The sequence below is a fragment of the Hemibagrus wyckioides genome, linkage group LG16 (genome assembly GCF_019097595.1).
Source record: "Hemibagrus wyckioides isolate EC202008001 linkage group LG16, SWU_Hwy_1.0, whole genome shotgun sequence".
NCBI classification, from domain to species: domain Eukaryota; kingdom Metazoa; phylum Chordata; class Actinopteri; order Siluriformes; family Bagridae; genus Hemibagrus; species Hemibagrus wyckioides.
The window spans coordinates 12,954,791-12,976,885 of NC_080725.1; the positions used below are offsets into that span (position 1 = coordinate 12,954,791).

Here is a 22,095-nt window from a genome sequence, read left to right on the forward strand (position 1 = left end):
AGCAAATCTAATGTGTGTTCTACATTTATTGCATTTTTTAAAATGACTTCCATGAAGCAAACATGCCTTTTGTTGTATTAGGAATATACAGAGTTTGGGATAAAAGCGGCAGTATGTAATGTATTTTTTGTTGTTAAACATGAAAATAGCAGCATGGTTGAGTCAATATAATTAAAAAAAATATTATATACATCGCAGGAGTATGACATTTCTCATTTGAATACTAATTGAAGACAGACTCATGACACCCACGATGACCAGATTGAAGATACAGGCAGTGATATTATAATCAAGACATGTTTTGTAATATTTCATGTTTCTCGCACATTCTGGTAGCGTTCGATGAAATACCTGCTCATAGTGCTACCTTAGTAGGATGTGTAAGTGATTTGCAGACCAACGATATCTGTCCAATCAGGACAAAGAAGCCCAACCCCTTTGCTTAATCATAATACTCACATCCTTCATGTTGCTTATTACCTCCTGAGCCATTTTTTTTTTTATATTGCGCTGACATACTACAACCTTCTTCCGTTTAACACACAACATCATCCCTGTAGCAAAGTGCTCTCCATAACACACTCCCCCAAAATTTACACACTGCACCTTTAAAACTGAGGATTATGAAAGTTTTGAATCTGTGCGCCTAAAGATAAAAGATCTGCAGAGAAAACGTTCAGAGAACCAATTCTGAACAAAATCTGAAACTAACGCCGGATCCTGTTTCTCAGATACAAATCAAAATGTGTAAGTGAACACGAAAAACATGTGCGAGTTGAGTGAGTGCGTGAGTGATGAACTCAATCATATCTCAGTCTCGGTGAACCTCCAACCTCAGTGATGTATCAAGTAGTAATCAGAGCTTTCAATCAGACGCCGTTTTCATCTGGCAAGGGCAGAAAAAAACCGTAGACGTTTACTTTTATTTACTTCCCTTGTCTCTTTTTTTCTTTTTAATTCACTTTCTACAAATGAAATACATTCAAATCTGCACGTCATAGAGGCATCGATTCATTTAAAACTCTGAGAACCACAGAACTTCAACCACTGCAGTGTCGACGGCACAAAAATACTACAGTAAGGATAAAATATGAAGAAAAAAACAAAACAAAAAACCTACTCGCAGTACAGACCGACTGCAGAATACAAATAATCCTCCATCCTCCAAAGAGTACAGATCATCACAGAGTCGACTCAGTTGCAGAAACAATTAATAATAATAATAAAAACAAAAACAGAAACAATTAATAATAATAATAATAATAATAATAATAATAATAATAATCATAATGAGAAGAAGAAGCCACTTGCAGTATGGCAATTTGTTCAGTAAATTCTACACTCCATAAGATGAAACTATCCACACTACCGCTGCAGCAACATTTCATCTTATATCTTACACTTTTATCCAGAGCGTAAGGCATCAGAGTGAAGGTCCTTTATATAAATAAGCAAATACAAATCCAATCACAGAGCTGTGCAATTCAGAGCTCCAAGAATCACAGATGTCCTTTGTCGGCAGTGGCAGAGCAGCTCGTTTTCCGAAAAGTCCAAGCAACAATGTTTACGTGAAGTGAAACGAGGAACCGAGGATCTCGGAACGCCGTCCGGCTCAGCGGGAAATGGTGTCGCGTGCGTATCCTTCATATCCGTGCTCGGTGTAGAGAGGCAGCTCGTCTGTGCTGCTGACGCCGTTGTTTATTTCTGCGAGAAAACGGTTGAAGCATTAGCATGGAAGAAAGCATGGCGTTGTTATCATCAGAAGATCATAAGAAAACCGTGAAATACAGCATGAAAGTAAATTGTAAGAACCACATCCATCATCGTCTTCACTCCTTCCTCAGCTATTGTACGTGGCTTGTGCGTGTTCGTGTCTCTCACCTGAAAAGATGAGCTTCTCCTTCATGATGTTGACGTCACGGCTGGGTCTCCGTACCACGGCGCTCAGCATGATCTGCTCTGGGTTGTAGCTGCGCATCCCGCTCATCCTCCACCTGCAAAAATACACACTCCTTCCTTTCAACACACTATTTAACAAGATGTTCTCCTTTTATTTCAATCATTTAAACTGTGAATTTTACTTCATATAATTCTGAACGTGGCATTTAAACATTCAGAATTATACAGAAATTTAAACGTATTAAAGTAAATGTATAATCGATAAAATACTAAGAGTAAATAGTTACAAGTTCATTATTAAATTCTTCTTTTTTTTCCTTCTTATTATTAATATTAATATTACTGAATATTCATAATAATATCTTCAAGTTAACTCACATTATCACATCACTAAACTTTGCTCACCCTGAACCTGACGCAGACATAAGCCTGCATTAGCATTCTTTCCTGGACAAACTACAAGCATAAATAACCACAGACACATGATAGATAGATAGATAGATAGATAGATAGATAGATAGATAGATAGATAGATAGATAGATAGATAGATAAATAAATAAATAAATAAATAAATAAATGAGCTTCAGGTTAGAGAATGTGTTATAGGGCAGGTGGAAGTCAGTAACACAAATATGACACCAAAGAAGAAAAAAAAAAACCCACAAAATGGACTTTGGGATGACCAACAAAAACAAATAGGTTAATGCAAAGCTTTCGATCTGCTGTTTTACCTGATGAAGTGAAAGCTGAGAGATTTGCAGAAAGCAGCGGAAGAGCGAAGAGGCATGCAGCGGAGAAGGCAGACAGGAATGACGAGAGAACAAAAGAAAAAGAGAAGGAACGAAGAGAAGAATGGCATCAGTTCAGAAGTAGAGGGTACATGGCCAGATCAACGTGTGTGTGTGTGTGTGCCATTTCAAATTTTAGAAATATACTCACTTCTGTAATATAAATATTCCTATTATGACTGCTGCAGATATTAAATCAGCCATGATCCATATTACGCAGTATACGTCTGGACTCTGGGGAAAAAAACAGCAGCTGTCATTATCATGTTTCGCCACCAGATGGCGATATGACCAACTCTTTCAAGGGATGATAACTCCAGGAGAAAAAACGAGACAGAAATAGATATAAAAGCTGAAAAGTGCAAGACACACAAGCTCCTCTGTCATAGAGCCAAATCACATCCTATCATGCCGTGAATATAGAGCATGTCATTCAATTTATTAACCCTCTGACATTAACAATTATTGAATGGTAAAAGCCACAAATTGTCCAATTACACTTATCTGGACCGTCCATGATTGGTCAGGATGAATCAGTATATCGAAGGGCCAATAATACTACGATAACGATTAGAAAATGATCCATTGCTCACCATTAACCAGATGGGCTGAGGCACTTTGCGGAGGATGTGAGGAGCGTCGGACGAGACGGACTGAACGCCGCTGCACCACAACACTGAGTAAAGCCACGGCTCGTTCACCGGGTACACGTTCATGCTCACGTTGCGGTCTCTCAAGCGTCTGCTTGCATACATGGATACACACAGAGGTACAAATTGACTACTTCATATTAAATAACAAATTTCACAAATATCAAGGTGCATTAGATCAGAATAATCTTTTTATTCTCCAAGATCTCCAACAGTTCAGTGGGTTCGACATTTGAATGATTCCCGCTTTGTGTGCTCCTGAAGCTCCGCCCCCTGGATGTTAGGTGGAATATATAGTTTCTATAAAATGATTGACAGAAAGCTTTTCACAACACAAATGAGCATTTCAGTCCAGAAGACTTTTCCAAACTGGTTTTCTTTCTTAGTGACTAAAGGCAATGGCTTAAAACTATTTTTTTTTTAATTATGTAACTTAATCCTTGTTTTATTCCTTGTAATAGGAATAATAAAAAACAATTATTATTTTACCTTCAAGAACATCCCTTTAAATGTATGTGAGTTTAAATGTATATAATATTAAAAGTATATAATATTAAAAGTATATAATATTAAAAGTATATTATATTATTATATTATATTATATTATATTATATTATATTATATTATATTATATTATATTATATTATATTATATTATAACATTACATTACACGTCACCTTGCTTTGAGTTACCGAGGTTTGGATTAAAGCCATTTAATTCACGTGAGCAGTGTATCAAAAAGATTTTGTTCTAAAGCATACCCTACTGTGACAACCCTGCATTATCCCCTAACTGTTTCTTGGAAAATCAAACAGCTGAAACGTAATATTGTGGAATGATCAATATACTGGAATGCAATCCAACGGCAAAGTCACTGTGACGCAATGTCATGCCGATGTCAGCATGTATAACCATACCATATGGCATTATTAATAGAATAAAAACACTACTGAATCACAATGTCATGTCAGTATCAGTACTATGCTGTGCAATGTCATGCCATCAGTGATGTTGCACTCTATAAGTAAGGCCTAATTAATGCAACTCAAAGTTATGCCGTCATTAATGAACTGCAATGTCATGTCATGTCAACATCAATCCAGTACAATGGAAATCCATACAAAAAATAAAGCATGACCATCATAGTTCAAAGTCTATCACATGATATTCCAGTTACTGGTGTAAACAGCAATGCTATATGACTGATAGATGCATGCAACCATGTAATCGTTGCCATGGAGACTGCATCCTTTTTTTTCCAATCATAATTGGATAAAGATAAAGAATAATGTTAAAGAATAAGCTACAAACCCACCTTTACTTCATCATGACTGGCATTACTAATCTTTAGATTCAACCATTTTCCATATACGTGTATGAACATATAAATATATATGCAGTCAATAAACACATTTTGATCTTCTCCTTTAGATTTCGGACATAACTGAAGCACTTTGCACTATGATTTCGTACTACGGTTTGTCATAGAAGCACTGTATGTAGTTGAAGGGTAAAATGTTGAAAACAGCCTCTAGCTGAGCATTTTAATGATTATCAATAACTTTCTGTCACTTTGCCACTGAAAAATTTTGAGTGTTTGAGTTTCTGTCTTCTGAAACTTCAGCCATGTTTCCACTGAAGGAACCTTTTCAAGAACCTTTTGCATGTTTTTAGGAACTCTGAAACTTTTGACACATTGTTTTTTAAAAGAGGAGCATTTTGAGTAGATGAGACAAGCCAGATTTGACTTCCTGGACCGTTGTTGAATGACCTTAGGGCAGGAGCTTTTATCAAACCACTAAAGCTTAGTAATGTTTATATGGTAGAACAGCAATGAGGGAATACACCTCATAATGATCTCTCTCTCTCTCTCTCTCTCTCTCTCACATACTCATATCTTTGTGCAGTGACAGAGTGTGTACCTGATTTCGGTTTGTGTAGCTTGGCTGTAGTGTATGCTCACTGTACGGATTCCCCTTTCTTTAAACTCCTCTGCAGAAACCTCCTCCTCCTCCACCATCTGCTCCAGAAGAGGCACAGCGGATCTCACCTTCTTTCTGTACCAGTCTGCCATCCACATCACCTGCAAACACACACACACACACATGTTTACACAATCTTCTGACCACTGAGTTACACTGTCAGACAGCACTGACACGCCAACATCCTGACACTACCATGAACTCATTATCTGCATTCCAAACCTGTGTGTCAGCAACATGGCCAAAACAAGCTACGGCATTATCTCCGCTCGACACTACGCAGCAGCTTTAAAACAGAAAATATCCTGGGCATTTACAGTAAACATTGTGATGATGATGGTACAACAAACATGAGTTCTAATATCTTTTTCCAAGATTTTTTTTTCACACAATGCAATATCAGTCATTCTCAACCACAGACCTGCAGATTTACTCTAAAGAGTTTTCGCTAATTATGTAAATACTTGAGACTGCACTGACCGGATATACAAGGATCGCACTGAAAAATGATGGAAAAAATGGATTACTATGATCTCAACTAAATATAATGGTCAATTATTAGCTAGATTACGCGGTTCATATATCGAGGCCCCGGTATATTGCAGATTTTTATTTGGAACATAATTTTTTTGCGGATTTTCCTGGTATATCACAGTATCCACAAACCTTATACTGAATTGTTTTTATGTTGAAATAAGGTAATTTATTAATAAAAATATAATTATTAATTACAAAACAAGGAACGAGTCTGGCCAATCGCAATGCCCCATTCATTTAATCACGGTTGTGATTGGCTGCTGGCTATGCGTGCAGCTGGGGAAAGGGAAGCAGAATTCTCCAGCACCCAGTTCTTCGCATGTCACTGTCCCAAGTGTTTCGTTTTGTTCTGTGTACGCTTTATTTTTTTACGGTTTTTTTGCAAGCCCTATTATGTCGCCCAAACGCTCTGCACCTTCTAAGGCTTCTGGCAAGGAACATACATACATACACTATATTGCCAAAAGTATTCGCTCACCCATCCAAATAATCAGAATCAGGTGTTCCAATCACTTCCATGGCCACAGGTGTATAAAATCAAGCACCTAGGCATGCAGACTGTTTTTACAAACATTTGTGAAAGAATGGGTCGCTCTCAGGAGCTCAGTGAATTCCAGCGTGGAACTGTGATAGGATGCCACCTGTGCAACAAATCCAGTCGTGAAATTTCCTCGCTCCTAAATATTCCACAGTCAACTGTCAGCTGTATTATAAGAACGTGGAAGTGTTTGGAAACGACAGCAACTCAGCCACGAAGTGGTAGGCCACGTAAACTGACGGAGCGGGGTCAGCGGATGCTGAGGCGCATAGTGCGAAGAGGTCGCCAACTTTCTGCAGAGTCAATCGCTACAGACCTCCAAACTTCATGTGGCTTTCAGATTAGCTCAAGAACAGTGCGCAGAGAGCTTCATGGAATGGGTTTCCATGGCCGAGCAGCTGCATCCAAGCCATACATCACCAAGTGCAATGCAAAGCGTCGGATGCAGTGGTGTAAAGCACGCCGCCACTGGACTCGCGTTGGAGCAGTGGAGACGCGTTCTCTGGAGTGACGAATCGCGCTTCTCCATCTGGCAATCTGATGGACGAGTCTGGGTTTGGCGGTTGCCAGGAGAACGGTACTTGTCTGACTGCATTGTGCCAAGTGTAAAGTTTGGTGGAGGGGGGATTATGGTGTGGGGTTGTTTTTCAGGAGCTGGGCTTGGCCCCTTAGTTCCAGTGAAAGGAACTCTGAATGCTTCAGCATACCAAGACATTTTGGACAATTCCATGCTCCCAACTTTGTGGGAACAGTTTGGAGCTGGCCCCTTCCTCTTCCAACATGACTGTGCACCAGTGCACAAAGCAAGGTCCATAAAGACATGGATGACAGAGTCTGGTGTGGATGAACTTGACTGGCCTGCACAGAGTCCTGACCTCAACCCAATAGAACACCTTTGGGATGAATTAGAGCGGAGACTGAGACCCAGGCCTTCTCGTCCAACATCCGTGTGTGACCTCACAAATGCGCTTCTGGAAGAATGGTCAAAAATTCCCATAAACACATTCCTAAACCTTGTGGACAGCCTTCCCAGAAGAGTTGAAGCTGTTATAGCTGCAAAGGGTGGACCAACGTCATATTGAACCCTATGGATTAGGAATGGGATGTCACTTAAGTTCATATGCGAGTCAAGGCAGGTGAGCGAATACTTTTGGCAATATAGTGTATAATACTCACTATAAATGTGATATTTCTACTAAATTTACCCCAAATTCATCTCGCTATATGCTTGCAAATGTTTTCGGTGTGTGTTTAAAGTGTGTGGGAGGCTAATTTACAGCTTAAACAATAAAAAAAAAAAAGCATTTAGGGGTGGCATCCTTGTATCACAGATGTTCGTTTATCGTGGGTGGTTTTGGAACGTAACCCCCGCGATAAACGGGGGATTACTGTATGATACGTGTTGTAAATATACAACGATCAGGCATAACATTATGTCCACCTGCCTAATATTGTGTTGGTCCCCTTTTGCTGCCAAAACAGTCCTGACCCATCAAGGCATGGATTCCACTAGATCCCTGAAGGTGTGCTGTGGTATCTGGCACCAAGATGTTCATAGGTTGATCCTTTAAGTTGGGAGTTGGGGTCTCCAAGGATCTGACTTATTCGTCTAGCACATCCCACAGATGCACGTTCATCAATGAGCCTAGGCTGCCCATGACCCTGTCGCCGGTTCACCACTGTTCCTTCCTTGGACCACTTTTGATAGATACTGACCACTGCAGACCGGGAACACCCCACAAGAGCTGCAGTTTTGGAGATGCTCTGATCCAGTGGTCTAGCTATCACAGTTTGGCCCTTGTTAAACTCACTCAAATCCTTACACTTGTCCATTTCTCCTGCTTCTAACACATCAACTCTGAGGACAAAATGTTCACTTGCTGCCTAATATATCCCACCCACTAACAGGTGCCATGATGAGGAGATGAATCAGTGATATTCACTTCACCTGGCAGTGCTCATAATGTTATGGCTGATCAGTGTATAATATAAGGGTTTTAATATAACAATTAAGCAATACATATAAATGTTTTTATTCTTTTAAAATGACTGCTAATTCTCTAATAATATCAGTTATTGATCACGTCATGATATCAATATTGATGCTAATAAATTATTTAAATATGGCCACTATATAAAGCATTTATACCTTGTATGGTATGTATTACTAAATTAAATGTTAAATGTAATGTAATTTATCATTCATGACCAATAATAATTAATTTATCATCAATTGTAATGAATAATCAATTTGTTTGTGGTTGATATTATTATTATGAGGTCACATGTCACCTGTTCAGACTGGATGCCGGAGCGCTGCACAGCCTTTAGGGCGTCGCTGATCCAGACCTCGTGTCGTGGGTGTTGAGGTGGAGGTCTACGCAGGCTGAACATCACTGAGCGGTTTGTCTTCACTGCCAGACGCAGCAGTTCCACCAGACTACACACTGTCTGATTGGCCGCTCGGCCTCGCTCCTTCACGGACATTAACTGGGTCATCCAGTAGGGGTCATCCTGAGGGACAAAAGACTCTGCTGACTGCTGTTTATGAGTTCTGAAACAATTAACGGTTCTAATCCTAATGATAAAGAGAGCACAGTGTAAGCAAAGCCTGCTGCAGAGTCTGCTGTGTGCGCGTGTGTGTATGTACCCTGAGAAACCACAGGCCAGCATTTAGAGAGCGTATCTCAGACCAGGTGAAGAGCGAGGCGTCGTCGTGTTGCCGCTGAGGAAAGACTCGAGCCACATCTGTGGTGCGGCGCAGTGTACGGTCACGCATCAGGAAGGCTATTCCGTCTGCACTGAGGATGGAAAAGACGACTGTTTTAGCAAAAAAAGTACAGTCTCACTTTAAGCAACCCATCTGTACCATAGCTGTACCTGCTTGTGTGTGTGCGTGTGTGTAACAGTCTAACAAGATGCAATGAAATCACATAAAATAACACTCTAAAAATCTAATCTAATAACTTTAAAGAGAACTTCCTGTCAGAAATGCACTTTCCCAGGAACCCACAGACTGCAGTTCCTGGTCCTGTTACAGGGTATATCCTTTATACCATACTTTAAGAATATTGTTTCCACTGAAGGAAGTTTTTCAGTACTTTTTCACTGTAGAACTTCAAACACAGTGTTATACTAGTGTGTATGTACCCTGAGAAACCACAGGCCAGCATTTAGAGAGACCAGGTGAAGAGCGAGGCGTCCACTGCAAATGATCCAAAATTCAGCTGCACGGCTTGTATTCAACCTGCCTAAGTTCTCCCACACCACCCCACTGCTGCGTTCCCTCCACCGGCTTCCGGTAGCTGCACGCATCAGATTCAAAACACTGATGCTTGCCTACAAAGCCGAGAATGGACCAGAACAATCTTACCTCAAAGACCTTATTACTCCTCGCACTGCACCTCGCTCCCTCCGATCCACTAGCACTGCCCGACTGGTCCCACCATCTCTCAGGGTAAACGGTAGGTATTCATCTAGACTCTTCTCTGTTCTGGCACCGAGGTGGTGGAATGAACTTCCCCTAGATGTCCGTACAGACTCTGTCCGTACAGAGTCTCTGACTGTCTTCAAATGACGTCTTAAGACCTACCTTTTCCTGAGGCACTTAAACTAGCTCTTATCTTTCCCTGTTTATGTATTGTTATATGGTTTATAAAAAAAAAAATTCCAATTTTAGGCGAATGGTATCCTAAGTCTGTAACCTATTGAACCAGTGTTAATGTTTTCAATGATTGAGCACTTTTGTATGTCACTCTGGATAAGAGCGTCTGCCAAATGCCAGAAATGTAAATGCAAATGTACTAGGAACCTTAATTGAAACCCAGGAACTTTTTCAGGAGCACACTGACTGTTTCCGCCAGGAGAGACCAGATGTTGTTCCATGAGAAATATTATTCCATGAATATTATTATTATTATTCACGGTTCCAGTTCTCCAGTTCTCCAGGGAACCCAAACCAGAAACTCATTCGGGAAGTTCTTGGTCAGGAATTATTAATTTTTTATTAATTAGGGATGTGTGTCATGCTGACTCATTCCCTCATTAATCCGGACAGTGATTCAGAGAGCACAGATTGCGTGACAGAGATTATCATTATCATGCCTGCACTTCATCAGCCGAGTCAATCACGTGCCTCTTGAGAGCGCCGCATCACGCCGCTCGATATCGCTTTAGCGGCAGGAGTAACAATCAGTAACCACAGTGCCGCAAGTGGAGCCGACCGATCCAACACGCAGGAGGTGTAATCACACGCGGAACGGAATCAAAGCTGATTGATCAAGCCGTGTGCTTTTCATATGATTCATGCTATTTTTCTTATTATGTACAATTTAAAGGAAATGATGATGAATGAACAGTTACCTGATGGTGACGTCGGCCTCAAAGCCGCTGACTCTCTGCTGCAAGGCTTTGTTGAAGGACATGATGGTGTTCTCCGGAGCCAGCTATAAAGTAAATGACAATGAAGAGTATAAAAAAAATAAATAAATAAAAAAAAATAATTGTAAACATGACTGAGCTGTATTTGATTCTTGCAGTAGCAGAATTTAGCATATTAATCAATTCAATTTTCAGTTAAAAAAATGCATGCACAATTCTTATTTAAAATAAACAATTGTTTATAAATTTATCTAAAAATAGCATATGATTATTATAAATAATAACAGTTAAATATTTGCTAATTTTTTAAGAGACTCTTGTTTAGAATAAAAAAAAGCCTTTTATTGTTAATATTTTTTATTTCAGGAATGTTTTTTAAATAATAATTTCTTCTAATAAAAAAACATATTTCACTTCACTTTCACTTCTAATCTTACCGGTGTGTCTTATGTGTCATTTACTGCAATGTTTTTGATTTTGTTTTGATTTATTTGCTTTTATTTAATATAACACCGTTTTTGTTTTTTGTTTTTTTTTAAATAATTACAGTGAGGGAAAAAATTATTTGATCCCCTGCTGATTTTGTATGTTTGCCCACTGACAAAGAAATGATCTGTAATTTTAATGGTAGGTGTATTTGAACAGTGAGAGGCAGAATAACAACAAAAAAATCCAGAAAAACGAATTTCAGAAAAGTTCTACATTGATTTGCATTTTAATGAGTGAAATAAGTATTTGATCCCCTATCAGTCAGAAAGATTTCTGGCTCCCAGGTGTCTTTTATACAGGTAAGGAGCTGAGATTACAGTAGGAGCACTCTCGGGGAGTGCTCTTAATCTCAGCTTGTTAACTGTATGAAAGACACCTGTCCACAGAAGGAAGCAATCAATCAGATTCCAAACTTTCCATCATGGCCAAGACCAAAGAGCTGTCCATGGATGTCAGGGACAAGATTGTAGACCTACACAAGGCTGGAATGAGCTACAAGACCATCGCCAAGCAGCTTGGTGAGAAGGTGACAACAGTTGGTGCGATTATTCCCAAATGGAAGAAACACAAAAGGACTGTCAATCTTCCTCAGTCTGGGGCTCCATGCAAGATCTCACCTCATGGAGTTTCATTGATCATGAGAACGGCGAGGAATCAGCCCAGAATTACACTGGAGGATTTTGTCAATGATCTCAAGGCAGCTGGGACCATAGTCACCAAGATAACAATTGGTAACACCCTACACCATGAAAGACTGAAATCCAGTAGCATCCGCAAGGTCCCCCTGCTAAAGAAAGCACATGTACAGGTTCATCTGAAGTTTGCCAGTGAACATCTGAATGATTCAGAGGTCATGTGGTTAAATGAGACCAAAATCCAGCTCTTTGGCATCAACTCAACTCGCTGTGTTTGGAGGAGGAGGAGGAATGCTGCCTGTGACTCCAAGAAGACCATCCCCACCGTCAAACATGGAGGTGGAAACATTATGCTTTGGAGGTGTTTTTCTGCTAAGGGGACAGGACAACCACACTGCATCAAAGGGACGATGGACGGAGCCATGTACCGTCAAATCTTGAGTGAGAACCTCCTTCCCTCAGCCAGGGCATTGAAAATGGGTTGTGGATGCAAAGAGGAGTGGGCCCAAATTCCTTCAGATGTGAGATGTGTGCAAACCTGGTGGCCAACTATAAGAAATGTCTGACGTCTATGACTGCCAACAAGGGTTTGCCACCAAGTACTAAGTCATGTTTTGCAAAGGGGTCAAATACTTATTTCACTCAATAAAATGCAAATCAGTGTAGAACTTTTTTGAAATGTGTTTTTCTGGATTTTTTTGTTGTTATTCTGCCTCTCACTGTTCAGATAAACCTACCATTAAAATTACAGACTGATCATTTCTGTGTTAGTGGGCAAACGTACAAAATCAGCAGGGGATCAAATAATTTTTTCCCCTCACTGTATATCCTGCAGGGCCCCTATGATCAGGAGACACTAGTCTCAGCAGGGCTTCCCTTCATAACCAAAAAATATATATATAATAATAATAATAATAATAATAATAATAATGACGGTAAAACAGAGATGGGATTTATAGGAAGCCTTACATATGTAAGTCAAAGTAAAAACATTATGCTGACAGAGAATTAAAGCTGAGTTTAATCACCATTGGAGCTCCTCGGCGGCCAATGATTGAGGGCCGTGGCTTCAGGTCGGATCGGTCCATGATGCAGGGGGAGGAGATGGTGAGGGGAGTCAGGTAAAGAGCCAGGAGGACGCACACATACAGCAGGAGAAGCAGCATCTGAAATCCTACACACACACACACACACACACACACAGGTGAGTAAAAGTACTTATAAAGGCAGGGCTCATTTGCACAATCCAACCTTATTTACATACTCACTCGTTCTTTCTCCACGCACGACCAGGCCGGCGACGATCCACCCCAATGCCGTCATGGCAGCCACGGCGCCAACATGCAGGAAGGGTCCAGTCGACTGGATACAAACATAAAACCACCACATGGGATACTGGAACCAAGCCAGGCACCAGAGCCGTGTTACAGACTCCTTGAAACAACAGGGAGCATGAAAAGCCAGGGGTTTTACTGCGTGATTGAGCCAACATGTTCTCACCTGCAGCGAGATGAGGATGATGTCCCATTCATCCCTCCATATGTCATCGATGGACACCACGCCTGTAATGGTAGTGAGAAGGACAGCCAACACACCAATCTGCACAGAAAAATAGATGGTTAACATCTGCTGCTTTAATAATTTACAAATGAACAGAGCTTTTGTAGTAAAAATTGTTCATGAGGAAGATCTAGTGTCCAGCAAGAGTCAGCCTGAAGAGTTTTTTTTTAATCCAAATGACAAAACACTGGTGCTTCGTTATGCATGTGTGTCATACAAAAATATTCTGTATTTTTTGGAGCACTGAGAGATTCATCTCAGTTTAGCCCTGTCCTAAAACATTACTGGTGTAACTTCAGGTCAATCTTGAGCAAGTGAACTGCTTAGTGCTGGAGTATTTCTGTATTGCACTGTGAAAAAAATCTTATGTGAGTGCAGTAAAAGTGAGAACGCAAATCAGTGTGTTCACCTTATGAATCCAGTAAAGGTTGAGCTGCTGCCCCAGTGCGATATGGCAAAGGCCTAAAATCTGAAACAGGATCAGACACGAAGAAAAATCAGTCTGGCAAATTATATACAAAAATGCTGAGTTTAATGATACTTTTATTTAATGTCTACTCAATTTGATTATTTAAAATGGGAAAAAAATTATTACAATCAAATGAGTCACATCTAATCAGTTGTAATTATATTAAAAATACTTGAAGCTTAACATTGAAAAAAAAAAGAATGCTACCTGTGATATCTCTGAAAAGTGAAAACATTTATTTCATTTATAATAATATAGCATGTCACCCACCGTTAATCAGTACAGCATATTATCAATATTTAAACTAGCAGGTTCAGGGTACGAGGGTTTATAATAAATAACAGACAGTGAAACTAGTATATGAGAAAGAGAAAGTGTGTTTGCATGCTCACCATTAAAAATGCAGTGTAAGAGAATCCCACAAGTGTGGTGGCGAGAATGGGGATGGTGCCATCGCTCCACTCCCCTGATCGGTTATATAACAACCTGCGAGAGAGACGTGACTCAGTGTGACAGCCTCATAGACACCACGACCCGAGACTAACCACCGCCGTCACTTATTACACGCTTGGTTTGCTTTAATTGACCTTTGCAGCTACGGCTCCACGTCTCGTATTTGAGCAGGTCTGATTGTGCTGGATTATGTGACAGAGTTACAGAAACACCATAGCCATAGACACTATAGAGGAAACATTTTTAGTATTTATATTTTGGATAGGCATGAAACGGGTTAATAACTTCTGGCGTCGTACCAGTTAAACTCGTTGTAGTCGTTGTGAGCCTCCCACCAAAAGTAGAACCAGACGAGGAGGAGGAGAAACGAGGAGCACAGGATGAGGAACCAGGAGCACTCCCACTGCGAAAGAGAAAGAAAACCAACAAGAAATGATCTGTTTAATGTTTTGTACATTAGAGGTTAAGGTTTAGTGCTAATGATTAGGGAAGCCTTAAAAAGGCAACGGACAAACTTTATATCTGCACAAAGTTACTTAGGAAGCCTCTAATCCTCTAGAAGTCTAGACCTTCTTGTTATTACAAGTATGCCTGAAATACCTGAAAAACCTCATTCACACTTGAAGGAAGCTGTTAAAAAATATTTAAGACATTTGACCTTGCTGTGACCTTTTTGGATCTGTTCCAAAATCGAATCAGTTCATCTGCAGGTGACAATGATAACTGCATATAAATCCTACAAACATTCAGCCACTCGTTTTTGAGAAATCGTGCTAACAAGAATCTTGGATGAATGCACCGAAAACAGAAAAGAAAGCACTCTATCTAGCGCTCAGTGGTGGAGGAATAAAAATACTCGAGGAGAGCATTCAATTCTTGAATAAATGGCTGTATTTCAGTGTCTCCAAATTTCTAATCATAAACCATGGTGACTTCTGTATCATATCCCATGTTGTGATTTATTGTGAGAATTTATGCAAATTATATTTGCTACAGTACAATCAGCTCATCAAGACAGAGCTGAAGATATCACTTCAGAAAGGGAAGAATGTTTAAAATCGTGTGTTTGTTCTTCTTTTTAAGTTCAATACTGATGTCATCTGTTCAGTGTAAATAGCACTAGATTGTGATAAACAAAGGTAAAGGTAAAAGCATAGCAAGCATGTAAAATAGAGGCATGCTGAAACACTGTGCTATAATATAAACCCATAGCACTATACGTAGCTTCAGTCAGGTGTGGTTAAAGTCAGGGGGTGTGGCCTGTTACCATGAAGACCATAGCTAGAGCAATGGCTGATCTGGTAAGTTTTTTTTTTTTTCACTTTGATGTTAATGCTTGACATGATGAGAATGAGGAACTCTCCCAAGAATCCTGGGGCAGGAACGAATTGAGGATGCGTATTCCGGGATCCGGGATGGATCCTAGGAATCTAAATCTTGAACCTTTAAAGATGTCGTCAAAGTGGCAAGAACATAACAAACGACTGTTAATTAAATTCCTTCTCCGCAGAAACCTCAGAGGCCGGCGGTAAAGAGCAAACGACTTGTGAAATAACGCGCAGCAGGTGGTAACCTTCAAGTGACCGAGGAGAGAGCGAGAGTTGCACTGGATCGCCATGGGAGACGGAGAGGCGGAGCTTCAGTGTGTAGGCTGACCTGGCAGGGAAACCACAGTTCCAGATCAGTGGATGTTATATAATCGACACGCAGGAGAGGAGAAAAGGCGATCTATCTGTACACCTCTCAGTTCGGTTAACTGGCTCACAGAAGATGACGTGGGACACCTAATGACGATGTCCAGAAGTCTGGAGCCATAACTGACCACTCAATATCTCTTTATCCTAATTGTATGACTCTTCCCTCATGTAATAGTCCGCTCGGTTGAAATCATGAGTGTTGTTTAGTTGAACGCTACACAAAAGTAATCAAGTTTTTCATGCCTTCGTGATAAATAGGGTGAAAACAAAACTCATGCAAAGGACTCAGGGGAAATGAAATTCCAGACCAGTTCAAGGATTTTCCATTGGAAACAGACATGCTGTGTTCAGTTCATTAAACGTATCATAAAATACGTTTATCTGATGTGCGTCAGTGAGGCTGTTAGTGAGCCGACAATGAAGAAATGTTTAAGAACAGCATATGTAACACTTGTCTTGGGTCATCTGTATAACTATTTACACTGAAAATCAGTACCTTATTTTATACTCCATACCTTTCCTGATATGAGTTTTTCACTCACACACACAATATATCAAACGCCTAATAATATATCAAATAATGTAAAGGTGACCTCAGAAACTCAAGAGGCACACTCAATCAAAATTTATGAAATTATAGTGGAGCAATTTACTTACTGTGAGTCAAAAAACGTATATATTGTAAAGTTGTTTAATCGTAAACTGAAAACAAGTTGAACAAGACATCCTGTTAGAAGTCAAGATACACGCTCAGCAGCAAACCGTTATGGAGAAAGCACTATTATTCTTCATCTTGTGCAAAGTCCATATAGTTTCATCAGATCGGGAGGATCGGGGTTCAAGTACCAGCACTGCCAAGCTGCCACTGTTGGGGCCTTGAGCAAGGCCCTTAACCCTCACAACTACGGGGGGGCACTGAATCAAGGCTAACCTGGTGCTCTGAACCCAATCTTCAAAGGTTGGGATATGCGAAGAAAGGATTTCACTGTGCTGTAATGTACATGTGATAAATAAAAGCTTCTATCTATCTATCCATCTATCCATCTATCCACCTACCTACCTACCTATCCTCGATTCTCACCTGCACTAACGATCTGTATGGTTCACCTTCTGTTTACTGTGAGATTTTAACTAAACTTTCCTCATAAAGCCCTGTTCAGACTGGATTATTTGGGAATATTTTTGTTATTTTAGCACTAAGTAGCAAACGACCTGTGAGAACTGACGTTTCTAAAGATTCGGTTATATTCTGCGGGAAACAGGCTTACTCCACAGGAAATGCTTACCTTTTATCATTTTACAGCAAAAGCAAAATTTTAAAAACAAATGATCTAATGAATGAATGAATGAATGAATGAAGGGCAACTTGTGTAGCCTCAAACCCTTTAACAAGAGCTTTAATAAAAGTCAAGTCAAACCAATCTGACAGAAGTACACATGGGATTTTCACCATGATGACCATGTATACAGTGAGAATACAGAGATCACTTTATCCCTTATCTGGTTTCACATACTTCAGTTATTTATAAAAATGGTCCAGTCTGTTAACGGCAAAGCAAGAGGAGCACAAAGTGTTTCAGCGCTGCATGAAAGGGGCTCAAAGATAATTCACTTAGGTATTAAAGCAAAATGAGCGGAATAAAGTCTGACACTCTGCTAATCCACGTCTGGACAAAAGACTCAGGACGAGTTGCAGGCGGCTCATAAACTGGAGGACAAATCTCCCAAACCATAAAAAGGCCATGTGGAAAGTTTAAATAAGGTCATTGCCTTAACAACGCAAAAACAAACTGGCTTTAGTGGAGGCGCAGCATGACGTTTACAACATCGCTCGTTTTTGTGTGGCATGTTACGGAGTGTCAAGACTGCGACACGTCCCAGACCTCACTGCCTGAATCCTTTGTTGCGCAGAGCTTACACGGGCTAATCTGACAATCCAATCGGCTTCTCTGGAACCTCACGTGAACTCGCTTTATTCAGGACAGTAAGGACCACCAATAATTACCAAGCAGCACGTGACAATTACACGTTCACAGAGAATCATTTCAAATTTTTTTCTCATCACCTGTACATATGTACAAACTTTTGCACTGTCCTCTTTTGCATATTTCTGTCAAAATGGTGGCTCGTGTAATGATGAAAATCATAAAGACTTCTTTCACAATCATCTTGCAATCTTTGTAAAATGTAGAAATATACAAATGAGGTTTGAATCTGGGGAAAAAACGGCAAAAATGCAGCTTGCTTCATGTTACAGAGAAACCAGAAAATGCAAAGACTTTTACCAGCTTTACTTCTGACCATCTCCTTGGAGAAAATCTGTTTATTAAGTGTGTCTTTCATACAAGTGATTTAATATAACCGTGGCTTGCAGCTACACTATTGTCAGAGCTGATGTTATAGAAAATGAATGAACATCTACTAACCAATCAGAAGTGAGAATTCTGTAGTATAAATACTTATATATTATCAGACCCTCGATAAGAACGGTGCTATCAGCTGGACAGAGAGCCGTCACAGCCGCACGTGTAAGTGTGTGTACCGTCATACCCTTGGTCGTGAGTCTGTTCACTTTTCCCCTGCGATCAGCACGTCAGTATTTTGCCCACTGAACACATTCCATAAACAGTCTAATTTGCATTCACCCGCTTGAGCTTTTGTGTTGAGACAACCACAGCAGCAGGGATCAGGGATTTTAAAAAAAGGAAAAAAAAGCACACGTTGAAAATTTCATTTCATTACCTCACCCTGCTGCGTTGCTGCTCTGCTGAAAAACACAGCATCAGTTTTTTTTTTTTAAGGTGGAGCTCATAATCTAAAATATTTGCACATCTCCTTTGTGGGAAAACTCTGGGATGCGATCGGCTGTGGATGATACAGGCTCTAAACAGCATGTCCCTGAGCGTTTTAATTCTTTATGCTTGTACTTGTACCATGTTGAGTTTAAATCCCAGGAGCTGTGGATTACACCCTTAAACCCTCGGCCACATCCCTGGAACTATAACTACTCTCACTTAAGATAATGGAAGAAATAAAAATGTAAATGCGTCACGAGCGGCTTTAGTCAAAGCCGTTTAAGCTCCTTGATCAGATGAAGCCAGACTGATTATGGTGATGAGGCTCTTGCTTTGCAGCCAGATGTCATGAATATTAAAGGAGGCAATTAGCACTGATTCCACATCTGGTGCTGCATCCATGCTACAGAGACGATAAAGAATTACCTGAGAACGGCATCCTGTTTTTCAATGATCTACCTCTTTCCTAGGAGTGTCATTATGTGGGGTTTTGAAAATCTCTACACCATGCTAAAGTGTTTCTTAATTGCTCGCAACATCAGATTCATAGTTTAGGAAAGAATCTTTAAAGTCTTACTGATAAGAGAGCTTTCCTTAGATACAGTGGATATGATGGGCTACACTGAATTGAAGCAGGTTCTATCTGGAACATGCTTTGGTGCCAACTCATTACTCCATTCAAATTGGTCTGCAATCTGGATTTGTTTACACCAAATTTAAGTAAAATGAACCAAAAAGAAAAATGTTGGCTGAGAGGCATTTAGAGCTGAAAATGTCCTCACTAAATCCACTGGTTTTTACCCACTGGTCAGAAATATGATGAGGAAGAAGGTTTTGCAAGAGCAAGGTTTATCTGAATATATAGAACATGGAGGCATAGCTAAATGACTCATTCCATTATAATATAAATAACTAGTTTAAAAACATACTTTGTATCGCATCTGATCAACATTCATTTCAGGCTTATGTAAATGGCTTAAAAACTGAACATGCAACTCCTAAGGATCCGTAAGGTTGTAGATTGAATCTTTTTAAGAGACATGTCTTGGATAATCTACCACATTTGGGGTAAAAAGGGGAGTGTTGCATTTTAATGCACACCAACAAACTGGAAGGATGGCTTTTAAAACATGACAGCCATCTCTGTCTGATTAATCGTTAGTATTGGCACCTGCACTAATATAACCAGCCAAGAGGGTGGAAAACCTAACCAGGCACTCTCCTCTGTGCGTTGTATACAGACAGGAATGACCTACAGCGTGCCCTTCTGGAGAACCTGAAACCTCGGATTGGGTTTCTCTCTTGACCGTCCCACACGGATGAGAAGGTGCTCAGGCAAATTTCATTAGTTCAGAAAAACCAGGTACACAAAATTCCACTGCATTGTAAAATCACCAGCATATGGGGACCATCGTTTTTTTTTTGTTTTTTTTTTATGGGTACCATGTTTTATTTAACACAAAAATCTAAAAAGGCTTTTTGCTTCCTGCCATCAAAGCTACTCCAGGTGTGTCTTCTTGTGTGATGCAGATCAGAGGAGTGTGGGTTATTGTGTGGACATCAGACGAGCTGATCTGCATGTAACGCTATGATTGATGATACGGGCATATAAAGAGATAAAGGTGCTTCCTACCTTGGAGCTGTCATCATGGGAGCGTTGGTAGCGTTTCCAGCGGCACCCATAGATCCCGGTCAGGCAGGACAAACACAGCTGTCTCTCGTAGACCTGTAAGGGTTGGTGTTTCACCATGCTCCTTCACACTCGGCCTTCCACCGATCTGCTCGCATCCCACTCGGTGTCAGGAAACCTGCGGTTAAAACAACACTACAGCTGAAAATTTACTAATAACATGTAAGTGTTGAAATGATTAGTTATATTTGAGAACAGAGAACAGCTGGGATGAAATACTGATTGTCCTAAAACAACATTTTTGGATTCAGACTTAAAAAAACAAATTGTGACTAGAATTCATTGTGTTACTCTCACGTCAAAACAACACTATCACATTTGCTGTAAAATGCTGAGAGCAAAAGTTTGCACACCCCAGGGCATAACAATTTAGTGTGACCCATAAATATGACTTAGAATTCACATAAATTTTCCCAAATAAAAACAGTAAAAACCGTTTTCTATAAATTTCTAACAGCTTTTTATTTATTTATTTATTTGATTGTTGTTGTCTTGCTGCAGGATACACTCAGATTTTAATTGAATTTCATACAAGTTTAATTCATTCATTTATTTATAGAACAGCTGTAAATAAATGCAAGTTTTTGCACTCAACTGTAATTGGTTTTAAAAACAATACTTCATATAAAAAAATGAGCATATCCAGATTCACATTAATAATAGATGAATAAGTAAAAATAACAAAAGTACAACCAGAAGAAATCTGACTGTCAGATGCAAAGACCTGAGTTCTAACTGACATTGACATTTAAAGCTGCACTGAACACCAAACTCACAGCTGTAGATGACTTAAATTAGATGACACTGACAAAGACAGCATGAAAGTTTAATGTTGGATGGTGGAGGTCAATTCATCAACACATGCTACTGTATAAATAGCAGCGGTCAAGTCTCGAATGCTGAAGATCTCAAGACATGATGCCTACGAGCGAGACGACGGGACAGAGAGCATCCGAAGGTCTGATGGTCCTCAGGGTCCTAAAATTGTACCAGATTGTTTTCATATTGTAATAAATAAAGAATAATTATAACAATTCACTATACATGGATGGTGAAATGGGTCATCTGACTTCTGTGCTACAAGTATTGTAATATACAAATATAATGAATCCCATTTCTCTAGCACTCGGATTGAAAAAATAATAAGACAACCACTGAGAGCAGATCAGATGTAGCTTACAGAATGGTAACATTGCTATCTCATGCCAAAGGGATGTTGGATACACAAGGTGTAACGTTAATATAATGAAAGAAAATATCAAAGCTACAGAATACATTAATTTGTTTAATAATACAAAATCCACATGGAGAACAAATCCCAAGACTCTGATTTGTTATTTGCTCTTATCCTTCCATTAATTCAGAGATGTCTGATGTCTGTTGCTCCTGCCTGTCACTTTGTACTCAAACTTCTTTTATGCCTAAAGCTGCCTTAATAAATGTGATATTGTTTGGAGTATTTCAGTTGTATCACATGTGTACACAAATCAATTCTACACACTGCAGCTTTAAACACTTTTGTTCTTTGTTTA

At 39.8% G+C, this 22,095-nt stretch overlaps 1 protein-coding gene across 4 annotated transcripts in view; it reads right to left on the reverse strand.

Moving 5' to 3' along the window:
• Nucleotides 1-157: 157 nt before the first annotated feature.
• The window catches only part of gdpd5a (glycerophosphodiester phosphodiesterase domain containing 5a), a 32,571-nt gene continuing 10,633 nt past the window's right edge, over nucleotides 158-22,095 (reverse strand). Inside the window, exons 2-16 of one of the 4 annotated variants that reach the window (XM_058412344.1) lie at nucleotides 20,507-20,681; nucleotides 14,681-14,784; nucleotides 14,321-14,414; nucleotides 13,869-13,928; nucleotides 13,400-13,498; nucleotides 13,168-13,294; nucleotides 12,928-13,073; nucleotides 10,758-10,840; nucleotides 9,046-9,196; nucleotides 8,688-8,909; nucleotides 5,261-5,421; nucleotides 3,282-3,432; nucleotides 2,840-2,922; nucleotides 1,882-1,994; nucleotides 158-1,704 (exon numbers count right to left, since the gene is read on the reverse strand). In XM_058412344.1, coding sequence (XP_058268327.1) covers nucleotides 1,613-1,704; nucleotides 1,882-1,994; nucleotides 2,840-2,922; nucleotides 3,282-3,432; nucleotides 5,261-5,421; nucleotides 8,688-8,909; nucleotides 9,046-9,196; nucleotides 10,758-10,840; nucleotides 12,928-13,073; nucleotides 13,168-13,294; nucleotides 13,400-13,498; nucleotides 13,869-13,928; nucleotides 14,321-14,414; nucleotides 14,681-14,784; nucleotides 20,507-20,623 — 1,803 coding nt within the window. In that variant the 5' untranslated portion in view covers nucleotides 20,624-20,681 and the 3' untranslated portion in view covers nucleotides 158-1,612. The remainder of the gene's footprint in view (nucleotides 1,705-1,881; nucleotides 1,995-2,839; nucleotides 2,923-3,281; nucleotides 3,433-5,260; nucleotides 5,422-8,687; nucleotides 8,910-9,045; nucleotides 9,197-10,757; nucleotides 10,841-12,927; nucleotides 13,074-13,167; nucleotides 13,295-13,399; nucleotides 13,499-13,868; nucleotides 13,929-14,320; nucleotides 14,415-14,680; nucleotides 14,785-20,506; nucleotides 20,682-22,095) is intronic. The other 3 variants (XM_058412346.1, XM_058412345.1, XM_058412347.1) reach the window with 3 other exon arrangements.